The 12,753-nt window shown below is 33.3% G+C and overlaps 1 protein-coding gene across 1 annotated transcript in view; it reads right to left on the bottom strand.

Moving 5' to 3' along the window:
• LOC133178116 (fibrinogen alpha chain-like) overlaps positions 1-11,067 on the bottom strand; it is a 93,287-nt gene extending 82,220 nt beyond the window's left edge. Inside the window, exons 1-6 of the mRNA XM_061312872.1 lie at positions 10,987-11,067; positions 10,366-10,497; positions 8,421-8,563; positions 7,910-8,006; positions 7,665-7,835; positions 2,277-2,411 (exon numbers count right to left, since the gene is read on the bottom strand). Of these exons, the coding sequence (XP_061168856.1) occupies positions 2,277-2,411; positions 7,665-7,835; positions 7,910-8,006; positions 8,421-8,563; positions 10,366-10,497; positions 10,987-11,059 (751 nt within the window). The 5' untranslated portion in view covers positions 11,060-11,067. The remainder of the gene's footprint in view (positions 1-2,276; positions 2,412-7,664; positions 7,836-7,909; positions 8,007-8,420; positions 8,564-10,365; positions 10,498-10,986) is intronic.
• Between the last annotated feature and the right edge of the window lie 1,686 nt (positions 11,068-12,753).

Genomic DNA, 12,753 nt, shown 5'->3' with positions numbered 1-12,753 from the left:
TGCAATACTTTCACCTTATCGCCTTGTTGAATTAATCTAATTACTTGGTGATTATGATTTTTGTCTTCCGCTTTCGCAAATGCAAGGGGATATTAACACATTCGTCTGTCAGTCTGTCTGTCACAAAAAAAATAACCTTGGTCATACATTTGAATAAAAAGAGATAGGGCTTTCATATTTTCACAAGTACACTACCTGTGAAAAAAAAAAACTTTCCAGATTTACTTTGATTTTAGTCCCTGTTTCTTGATTTTAAAGTTTGACACAGTTTTGAAAAAATTTAGCAAACTTTAACCTTGATCATAACTTTTGAAAGAAAAAAGATAGGGCTTTTATTTATGTGCATTCTATTTATCTATTTTCTTTAATTTTCAATTTTTATTTGTATTGTATGATTTCTATTTATTTATTTGTTTATTTATTTACTTATTATTTTTTTATTTTTTCCATTTCTATATTTAAATTATTTTACCTTTTCCCTGTAACTGTAAGATTATTGTTGATTAGTTGGTTATCAGGGATGGGGTAATCGTAATCAAGTAATCGTAATCGATTGTAATGATTACTTTTTTTCAAGTAATCGACAGTAATCTGTAATCGAAGAGATTTTCAATTACTTGTAATCGTAATTTAATCGATTACAGCTAAAATATTCAATGTAATTATAATTACTTTTTCGGTTACTTTCGATTATTTTATACATAAATGGATGTTATTTTGGCGAATTATTTCCGTTCAGTCACACATAAATATCAAATATAAACCACCTAGTGTAATGTTTGGATTTCCTAACTTTTATCATAATCATAAGTTTAAAAATGTTCTCAATAAAATTTGCATTATAGACCCATTGGTCTAGTATTAAATAATTCAGAAATGTATTTCAAACATTTATTAATAAAATATACAGATTTTTTGTGTGCATTTTACATTTGACTCACTGTCCTTGTGCTGTATGTCCTTTTCATATTTCAGATGTTGAAAAACTTTGTCTTGTAATAGAAAATTATGAATAGCAAAAACAGATTTAAGTGCTGTATTAAATATAAATAATTTGGTAAATAAAATACATTGTCTCAAAAAAAAAAAAATGGAAAAACTTATTTATATCTGAAAATGTTTAAATAACTTCAAACTTGGGTTTTAGTAACTTTAAAATTTGCAAAATCATTCTCATGTTTTCTTTCAAAATTTTGAGGTTGCTTTCATATCAGTGAGAGGTTATAAGTGTCTGTAAGAGAGGGAGTAAGTGTCACTGTGTTTGCTTATCTTAATTGGCTAATTAATTAACTGAGACATCCCTGATTTGCAGATAATGAAGTGTGAACTGTGAACTATCTAGTGTTTAACTTTCATTCCATTGAAGACAAACAATATTATTAAAACAATTTTAAATAGCTATCAAAACACTTATTTCAATACAGAATGAAATTGTGCTATTAGTTAAATTACTTAAGCCAAAATACTTCTAATGAAGTAACTCACAATAAATATTAAATAGTTTTTGCAACAAGTCAATAAATATGGAGGACTGGTTCAGATCCAAGGTTGAAAGGAATAATCAATTCCTTGGCATATTTTATTGAAGGAATCATGTCTCCACTTCCCATGGTAGAGAGAATCCCTCATTTGGGCATTTAGTGAGAATGTTAGCCAGAATAAAACCATAAAATAATCTGCACTGAAACTGCAGGAACACATTCAAACTTCTGTAGATAAAATCAACATTTACCATTTAAATATTGCTTTGATATTTGAAGGGATAAAAACTTGAAAGTAATCGATTATTAATCGATTACATCTTCCAAAGTAATCGATTACAATCGATTACAGGACAAAAATTAGTGTAATCGATTAATAATCAATTACACAAAATTCCTCTAAGTAATTGATTATTAATCGATTACATTTTTCAGTAATCGTGCCCCATCCCTGTTGGTTATGAAGGGCATGCATTTGAATAAAAAATCCAAAATAAAACAAGATAAATCCTAATGCTAAAATAAAATGTTTTGACTTCTCTTTACTAATTATCTTGACTGGCTGAAATGTTATTTAAGACACACAAAACCCACATACATGTAAATTCATAATAAAAACAGGCATGTTTTGTTGTCATATTTTATTTTAATATTATACATAGAACGTTTTGGTTTTTTATTATATTTTTTTAGGGCGTACCATCATTCTTGCCGACTTCAAGGACCTCCAAGTGTTTCCCCAGCCATACCAACTCAGTTCTTTGGGATCTTTCTTGGAGTCTTTTCGATATACACCGTTCAGATTTGTATTAAAGCAATTAGAAAACCAGCCTGCTGTTATGTAGGTTTGAGCACATGACTTAGAATCAGTGTCATTGTCTCTGTCCTTGGTACTGAACTTCATATTTTTAGTTACACTTAAGCTATCCCCTGAAAGTACATACATGGCTCATTCTTTGATTGATTATTTCCGGTGTGCAGAATTGAAATCTCTCTCTCTCTCTCTCTCTCTCTCTCTCTCTCTCTCTCTCTCATGCCTCCCTTTGCGATCACCCTTTTTTCCATATTAATATTGCATCTACTGCATTATAAAACTATAACTGAAATATGACCAACAAAAACATCTGATAGTATACCATATATAAGTACATGTAAATAATAACTAGTGGGTATTTTTTTTTTTCTTACAAATAATAAACGCATGTCTATCCTTCTTTACCAACATTAACGAGTGCAATAATACGATCAGGGTCAAAAATAATAATGCAGTGCATCTCATCTCATCTCAGATTCCTCGATTTGTGTACAAAATTTCAAGTCTTCATTTCAGAGGGATTTTAAGTTATGGTCTGGTCGTATTTATTTTTAAATTTGACCTTGAATGAAGAAAGCGGTCAAGGTTAAATATTTTGATGCAGTGCATTTGGTCTTAACGTTGTCTTTCCTTGTTCCAAATTTGAAATCCTAATGTCAAAAAGTTCTGAAGTTATGAACTGGACTATATATTTTTCATGTAAAAGATTGATCTTTACTTAATTAATAGATCAAGGTGAAAAAATGTTGGCATTCACCCTTCCTCTATATCACCTATCCATGTTTGAAGTCTTAATGTCAAAGGGTTCTCATGTTATGGTCTAGTCCTGTTTTCTCAATTTGATGAAGAAAGGGATCAAGGTCTAAATTTTGATGCAGTGCATCCTTCCTATGTTCCATGTTTGAAATCCTAATATCAAAAGGTTCTCAGGTTATGGTTTGGACTCTATCGTGATGTAAAAGATTGACCTTGACCTTATAAATTGGATCAAGGTCAAAAATTTGGTTTCATGCATCCCTCCTTCATATTACCTCTGCATGTTCCATGTTTGAAGTGATTATAACAAAAGATTCTTAAGTTATGGTCTAATCAAGTTTTTTTTTTCTCTATTTGACCTTGAAGAAAGAAAGAAGCCAAGGTCAAAATTTTGGTGCAGTGCATCTTGTATCAATGTTTTCTTATGTTACAAGTTTGAAGGGTATTAAAGCTTTGGTCTTGACTCTATTTTGATGTAAACGATTGACCTTGATCTTATAATTATTAGATTGTCAAAGGGTTCTCAAATAATGGTCAAATCGTGTTTTTCTCTATTTGTCCTTAAAGGGTTCAAGGTAAAAATTTTGATGCAGTGCATCTTGTTTCAATATCATCTAACTATGTTACAAGTTTGAAGTCCTAATATCAAAGGGATCTCAAGTTATGGCCTGGACTCTATTTTAATGTAAAGGATTGACCTTGACCTTATTAATAGGCCAATTTCAAAAATTTTGGTGGATTCTTCTCAATGTCATCTATGTAAGTTCCAAGTTTGAAGTCATAATGCCAAAGGGTATTTAAGTTGCGCACGGACAAAATTTGGATGATGAAGAATAAGATAAAATCGAATAAAACAATATGTCCCCCCTGGGAGGGGATACATAATACATACGTCAATCGTTCAGTGAACAACATTTCATCTATCGATGAAAATATATGATGTTAGTTTTCTCACATGTCAATTACTTAAGACAGATATTTCCATTTTGGGAGTTAATTAATGTATGACGTGATACATATTATCCTTGGGATAGTGCTTAAAAATCCCAAGGGTCAAAAGTATAAAGCCATATCCCCTTGAACTTAAAACTGAAATATTTTATTAACAATTTCATTCCAAATAATCATTCAAAGAAACAGAAATTGGCAAAATGCCTAGGATTTAATCATACAGTGAAATGTTTCTTTGCTCTTTGTACGGAGATGAACGAATGCAACATTGCAGAACAAGAGGCCCAAGGGTCTTGAATTGCTCTTCTGATAAACTGTACAACCTATCACTTCTATTTGAAGCTTCTAAGTATCCTGTATATTTAGATAAAGCCTTGAAATTCCAAAGGTAGGTCATCATGACCTACATTTTAGATGAAACACTCTGAGAACCCAAGATGATTCTAAGCCAATTAGTACCTGAGAATAGGTCATGGTGATCTACTTACATGTATCACTTGTTATTCTCTGAGGACCCAAAATGCATCAACTAAGTTTGATGATTCTAAGCCAATTAATACCTGATATATTTAAATAAAGTCATAAAATTTCAAAAATAGGTCACAGTGACATTTTTTTTCAGATGACATACTTTGAGGACCCAAGATGCATCAACTGACAAAGTTTGATGATTCTAAGCCAATTAATACCTGATATATTTAAATAAAGTCATAAAATTTCAAAAATAGATCACAGTGACCTCCTTTTCATTGGACCAAGTCTGCGGACCCCAGATGCATCAACTGACAAAGTTTGGTCATTCTAAGCCAATTAGTACCTAAAAATATTTAAATAAAGCAATAAAATTTCAAAAGTAGGTCACAGTGAACTACATTTCCATCAACTTACTTCGACGACCCAAGATGCGTCAATTGACAAAGTTTGATGATTCTAAGCTAACTAGTACCCGAAATACTTCATTATAGCCATATAAATTGAAAAGTAGGTCACGGTGACCTACTTTTCAGTAGACGTACGCCAAGGACCCAAGATGCATCAGCTGACAAAGTTTGATGATTCTAAGCCAAATAGTACTTGAAATATTTAATTAAAGCCATAAATTTTCAAAAGTATGTCATGGTGACCTAATTTTAAGTTGTCGTACTACAAGGACCCAAGATGCATCAACTGACAAAGTTTGATGATTCTAAGCCAATAAGTACCTGAAATATTTAAATAAAGGCATAAATTTTCAAAAGTAGGTCACGATGACCTACTTTTCAGTCGACTTTCTCCAAAGACCCAAGATGCACCAAATGACAAAATTTGATGATTCTAAGCTAACTAGTACCCGAAATTTTTAGTTATAGTCATATAAATTGAAAAGTAGGTCACACTGACCCACTTTTCAGTCGACCTACTCCGAGGACCCAAGATACATCAACTGACAAATTTTGATGATTCTAAGCCAAATAGTACACTAAATATTTAAATATAGCCATAAAATTTCAAAACTAGGTCAAGGTGACCTACTTTTCAGTTGACGTTTTTTGAAGACCCAAGATACATCAACTTACAAAGTTTTATGATCATAGGCCTTAAAATGTCCAAATTATGCCTCTAAAACGCTTTGAAATTGAATGCCTGCAAAGTTCAAAAAGTAGGTCACTGTGACCTACTTTTTAATAAATATGTTTTGAGGCCCCAAGATGCATCATCTTACAAGATTTAATGATTCTAAACCTCTCAGTATTTAAATTAATGGCCTTCATTGTTTTGAAAAAAAAGATAAGCCATAAAAATTAAGAAGTAGGTCAAGGTGACCTACTTTTTAGTCGATATACTTTGAGGACCCAAGATGCATCAATTGACAAAGATTGATGATCATGGGCCTTAAAATGTTCAAAATATGCCTCTAAATCATTTTGAAAAAGAATGGCCGCAAAATTCAAAAAGTAGGTCACCGTGACCTAATTTTGAGTCAGCAAGATATGAGGTCCTTAGAGGAATTAACTGACAAGATTTGATGATCCTAGTCCTTATAGTAAGCAAAATATCAACATTTTAATAAAATGTAATTTTTGGTCAATTTTGAAGTGACCTTGAGACCACGCCCTTTGCCCCAGGGTGATGCCTTGAACAATTTTTAATCTACAATATATCCTCATCCTTTTGTGTAAGTTTGGTGATAATCTGCCCAGTGGTTCTTGAGAAGAAGATTTTTTAGCAACCAGTACTTTTCTTTCTATTTTCCTAATTATCTCCCCTTGTTTAAGAGTCACAACCCTAGTTTTAGTACAAACGGGAGTCCTTTGGCCAAGGATGCCCTGTGACAAATTTGACAATAATTGGTCAAGGGGTTCTTGAGTTATGTCCCATATTCTAAAAAGTTTATGCTCACCGCACAAATGGCCATAGCATTAGCTCTTTGAGCCTTTGGCTCAGAAGAGCTAAAAACGCGAAACCCGTATAATAATCGTCTTATATAAATGCAACAGTTTCAACTGATAATTCCCTTATAAAGGAATTATCGTCGGATGTCCACAGGTGATCTTGTATTTTACTCATGACCCGTGGGCAAACTCGCCGAAATATCCTCGTATATGTAATCATTTGATTGGTTACTGCACAGAGTCGCGATGGCAAATCAACAAATCACAGTTTTGTACATAGTAAGTATGTTCGGCAATTTTAAAACAAAATTTCTTAAGGGTCTTTACCATATGAGAGGAAATAGGAAAGTAAAAAACGTATTTTCAAAATTGAAGAGTTTTAACTTTTTGATTGTTGTCTATAATCGACGAATTTGCATATTTAACAATGATATTTCAGCCAGTTTGCCCACGGATGGTGAGTAAAATACGAGATCCAACGTAGATATCCGACGAAGGACATTTCATTGATTATATTTAATTTATTTATATCTGTATACAACTATAAAATATTGATATATAGGGGGTCGGAATTCATAAAAGACTCTATAATCAACATTGGTGGAAGGGCTTATTCTCTATCCGCTACCGCTACGCTCCCAGCACCCCTGCCAACGCTTGTTGTATGATTCTTGTACAAGTTTTAAATGTTGAAATTTAACTTTAAATCTTAATAAATTAATGTAACTATCAATAAAGATGATATTTATCATTTATTTCAAAATTATCATCCCTTATAACACTTTATTTCTTCAGTTACTTTTTTGCGGAGTAAAACTTAGGGAAAAAATCATTTTAAAGGATAATAGCTTAAAAATAATTTTTTTTTATTGATAAATGATATATTTAAAAGGTATTCTTGATACAATTCTCACCATTTACAATTTTTTCAAGAATCTTATAAAATAAGCGTTGACAGAGGTGTACATGAATGTGGAAGCGTAGCGAGAACAACTCTGGATAGAGCAAGCGAAGGGCTAAGAAACAGTTGACCTTTGGCTCATCTTAATTCTGGCTTTTAAAACGGGTTAATAATCTAAAGGTTTGATAATGTTTAACAGCAGTCGGTTTTCAAAAGAATTGAATGACAAAAAAGTCAGGGGATGAAGTGCTGCCTGATTGAATAGAACACCAAATCGGTAATAGATAAATTTAAAGATATTAATTAAACTTAGAATTTCTTTCTAAGGAATCTGCAAGAGAAATAATATCTTATGTAAATATAGTTAATTATATAAGAATTGTTCTTACCAAGACCCTTGGTGCCCTTGAATCCCCCTAATGTTAGTTTATACTTCTCAGCGCCATTACCGATGTAGAATGTGGAGTAAGTGGCATGTGCTTTTTGTCTAGAGAATCTCTCCAGATCTATCCTTAGTTCTTGCTTTTTGTCTTTTGTCAGTGTGTGAATAGCATCATTTCCTAAACATAAAAAGTTTTTTTTACTAATTATACAGGGAAAAAAAATATTAATGTGTTGCAAATGCAGATCTTACCCAGCCAATATTCATTCTCGGCGTCACCAAATCCATTCTTGTACTCGGCCCAGTTCCTGTAGAAGTCGGTCACGCCATCTTGTCGTCTTTGTATCACCTGAAATGAAGGAAGGAGCTGAAATACACTGAATATGTGTAGTTTCATGGCCGTAGGAATCGGGGGGGGGGGGGGTACGGGGGGCCGTCCCCTCCCCTCATAATATTGCCGATATATAGAATACTATTGAAAACATAGCTACTATATGCTTGTGCCCCCTCAATAATAACGTCAAGGTGAAACTGCTTCCTACGGGCCTGAGTTTAACAAAGACCTTACTGAGTTATTTTACAGTTAACATATAATATGTAACTTGTATAAAGATTTACATTCAAAATACAGAATTTATGAATCTCTACTTTTGAAACAACTAAGTAATGACGTTATGAACTCTGTAAAGTATTCCAGTGAAAGAAAAAGGAGAGAGTGTTCAACGCATAATTATGTTTCAATATTATCATTTGTCATGGTTACCGTCCATCCGCCTCCGTCAGTCGTCATGTCACAGAACACCGACTTCTTTGTCTTCATGTCTGGATAAATCGTGTACACGCCGTCTTTACTCAGGGGTCTGTGTTTGAGGATATCAGCACAGTCTTTGTGCTTCTCTTTGATATCTGGAAAATAGGAAAATAACCATTTAAATAGGGGTTTGAAGAACAAAGGGTCCATGAGCCATACGCTGACATCATAGTAACTATGGTCCTGTTGTACTACAATATTCCTAACGGATTTTACTGTGTATTCCAGTGAAGGGCTTCAAATTTAAACCTATACTCGGCACACAGGACCACTTACCGTGAGAGAGGACCTGTTTTAAGGTCTCATCCGAAAGACCCATGCCTTTCATTTCAAATGCTTGGTGGAGGAACAGTCACTACCTATTTTTACGTCTTAGTTTCGACAAGACACAGGGAACGAGAATCGAACCCGGTATCTCCCGGTCACGAAGCGAGCGTCTTACCACTTGCCACTGTGACCTACACATCCGAGGGTGCTTCCTTAATATTATGACTAATTATGCCTTTGCTGTTCTTAAGATTAAAATTTTTAAACATTTTCTCTATATATTCCTGTATTAAACTTAGTTCACTCACTTTGGTCCCATCCTACCGATAATCATTTGAAGAAGTACAAATACAATTTTGAATCCACACTACCTAAGAATGCTAAATCATCGTAAGATTTTTTTTTTACTTTGATAACCTACATGTTCATGTATTTTGGCCCCATACCTACCCCAGGTTCATGATTTGAACAAATTTCAGTCTACATTGCCTGATAATACTTCTATATAAATATGAACGAAAAGCTGATATTTAGAAATAAAAAATCCAATATATTGCAATGTATAGCTTTGATCATCAGTTGTGGCTGCAGCCGCTGCATCCTACCCCTGGGGTCATGATTTGAATTAACTTGAATCTAAACTAGAAAAAAATGTATACAGATTTTTACTAATAAATCCAATGGTAAACTTTGATCGTCCATTGCGGCCCTACCCGACCCCCCCCCCCCCCCCCCGGCGTCATAATTTGAACAAACTTGAATCTACGGTATGTAATGAAGCTTTCAGATAAATTTCATCTTTTCCGAGAAAAGAATTTTTGAAAGATGTCATAATAATTTCAATAATTCTTAATTATCTTCCCTTGAAAGAGGGCGTGGATTTTCATTTAGACAACTTGAATCCCCTTTTCCCACAGATGCTTTGTGGCAAGTTTCGTTGACATTGACCCAATGTTTCTTAAGTGTGAAGAATTTACAGACGACAGATAGCACACAACAGACGAACGCCGGACACCGTTCGATCAGAGAAGCTTACTTGAGCTTTGGGCGCAGTTGGGCAAAAATGTGGGGAAATGGGTTCTTCTTTTAAATTGATTAGTCGTTTTACGTTGATATTGAAAAAAAAAAAACATTTATTTCTATTAAAACAGTGTCTGACTCTTCCATGATGTAATTCATTTCATTCTAACCGTCACTCTAGCTCAGTCGTTAGAGCGCTCGCTCCGTGATCGGAAGGTCGTGTGTTCGAATCACGGCCGCGACTGACCTAAGTCAATAAAAAATAGGTAGCAACTGTTCCTTCGCCACGCGCTCGGCACTGTTGTGTGTATTTCGAATGAGACCTTAAAACCGAGGCACCGTGTGACGGTAGGCGTTAGCACGATAAAGAACCCTCACTGCTCAATGGCCCTGAGTGCGGAGTAAAGGTCTAAATTTGAAGCCCTTCACCGGCATATAGTGACGTCTCTATATGAGTGAAAAATTCTCGAACGGGACGTTAAACAGCACACAATCAATCAATCAATCATTCCATTCTGTTATAACAATGTTTTTCTTTGAGTCTTACATGACGTGAAAATCATAAGGCCTATTTCTTTTTTGCTTGGATTTTAAAGGGAATTAATCTTACGTGATTTCAGAAACACCTGTCCATTCCTTAGTTTATAACTTGACTGCAGATTTAGAGTCATAGGTCCGTGTATAGAGATAACTGTATTCTTGTGATCCCATTTAGACTTCCTCAACATAGCTTTCATTTCATCTAAACACACAAAATATAAAATACAAATACAAATATTAATGATTTTGTTGTTAATTTCTTGACAAAATACGATCATCAGCAGGAAAAAAAATTCTTTGAATTACACATGATGTGTTAGTTTATCTCCTGTATTTGTTTTATAGTAATAATAGCATTTCTTTTACTATTTAATGGTAATAAGTTTTTTCAATAGACTGTTGCCATTGTACAAAGATGCCACAGTTCAAAAGGTAGCAAGTATATTTACACGATTTAATTATAAATTAAGACTAATTCTTGATGAGAACCTACTATACCACATAATCAGTGGAAACGGAAGAAGCTAGTAATAATCATTGTATTCAAGCATTATTTCAGAAAAGTGAAATTTAAACTTGCTGGATAACTACTAGAAAATAAAAAAAACATAACTCCATAGAAAATTATTATGTATTCATATCAATAAAGTTCTATCAATAAATAAAAACAAAAACAAAATGCATAATTGACCTGTTAAGTGAAGCTTAATCCCTGCAGAATAGACGAGAGAAAATACAGCTGTTAAAACCACAAACTTCAACATTGTTTCCGTTTTTCACAGTTGCAAGGTTTTCACAAGAACACAGTTGTTCCTGAAGGGATGTACAATATTTATATATATAACGTGTTGAAGGAGGTATTCATTACAATGTAATTAAAATGACATTTGATATAATTGTACATGTATGTAATATCATATGTGAACGTATCACAACATGAACATACAAAAGTGTTACATATTTTAACTACGTTTTAAGGTGGTATGGGATACCAAACGAAACTTCTCCTACATATTTATGTACCCAAATTAGAAGGATTTGAAATACCCCCACCTTTCAGTATATTAAAGTGTAATTTTAATAATTTTTTTATTATTTTAATGAGAAATACAAAAACGATTTTTTTTTTCTTGCATAATTCTTTTTTCATAAGCTTAATGTTATAGGCAGGCGTTTGCTAATATAAAGTGTTTATAAAAACAAAAATGACAAGAAATATGTCTTAGTATTTTTTTAATTTTCAACAAAAAATAAGCGTAAAAAACTGGGAAAACTTTATTTCTTGAAAACAGACGGATAACATTTCATGAAAGTCTACAATAAGAATGTATCTTGATATGTTAGCAAAGTGAAATAAACAAATTGAAAATATATATATAAATGGAAAATATAAAATGCATTTAAAATTTTTTGAATTAAAAGATCCGAGCGGAAGAGTTATCCTTCTTTATTTTAGAAATGATGAGCATTTTTTCCCAACCATAAAAAAATCGCACTTTGTAGTTTTCAACTTTGAGCGGTTTTGAAAACAATGCATGGACAATCGCTTTCCAGGACGTGTCTTGTTCAGAGCAATTGCATTCATCTGAACGTTTTGGGACTATATACAACAGCTAGCTGATTTGTGACCAAACAGTTTCTTCTTGAATTAAATAACAAAAAAGTCCAGCTCTGGTTAACGTGATAATTGATTGGTGATAATTCAGCACAATGTGAAGTAATCGCACTTATCCATGCCTCACCGCACACAAGGTGCTGTACAGTTACTCAAACAATTGAAATACAGCTTTTGCTTAAAAGTGTTCAAAAGCAGCAATGTTGAAACTACCTTTTACAGGGGTTTGCTTTTTTAAATGTCCGTTGTACAATTGTAAGTAAATTTATATACTTGCGATTTTTTGGTCTGTTTTTACTTAAAATGCCGACTTGTGATGACTTGCATTGAAATAGGCTTGAGAGTGTTCTTTTCAACGGTGTATCTACAAATTTTGACCCGATAATAAGCACTCATGCAAATCAAAACAATACTTCAAACGGAAATACGTCATAACGTGGAGGTATCCCATACTACCTTAAGAGAATATAAGGATTATGAAATGTATTTTTTTAAATTATAATAATGAAGTTGAAATATAGTTCATGAAACCCCCACCCACCCCCGGGAAAAAAATCAATTAATATCGACGATTAAATTGACATGAACATATAATGTTATACCGTATATCAGGTTTTTTCTGCGTGTATCCAATTTCCGCTTTGTTGGCGACGATTTCTGAATCGAAAAATAAATCAGCGTAAATTTGAAACAAAGTTTTGTTCTTGTTATAGAGTTGTCTCTCTTTGCTTATATAGTAGAGGGTAGGAATACCGGGATCAGAGGACAAGCGCCAGACAACAGGTTATGTTCGTTTCGTGATTGAAAGGTACCGGGTTCGATTCTCGTTCTGATCGCCGTTTC

The sequence above is a fragment of the Saccostrea echinata genome, unplaced genomic scaffold, assembly GCF_033153115.1.
Source record: "Saccostrea echinata isolate AGI-Se365-2 ecotype Australia unplaced genomic scaffold, CSIRO_AGI_Sech_v1 ptg000002l, whole genome shotgun sequence".
Lineage (NCBI taxonomy): Eukaryota > Metazoa > Mollusca > Bivalvia > Ostreida > Ostreidae > Saccostrea > Saccostrea echinata.
Note: the sequence above shows the minus strand (reverse complement) of the source record. Positions and strands in the feature narration are given on the sequence as shown.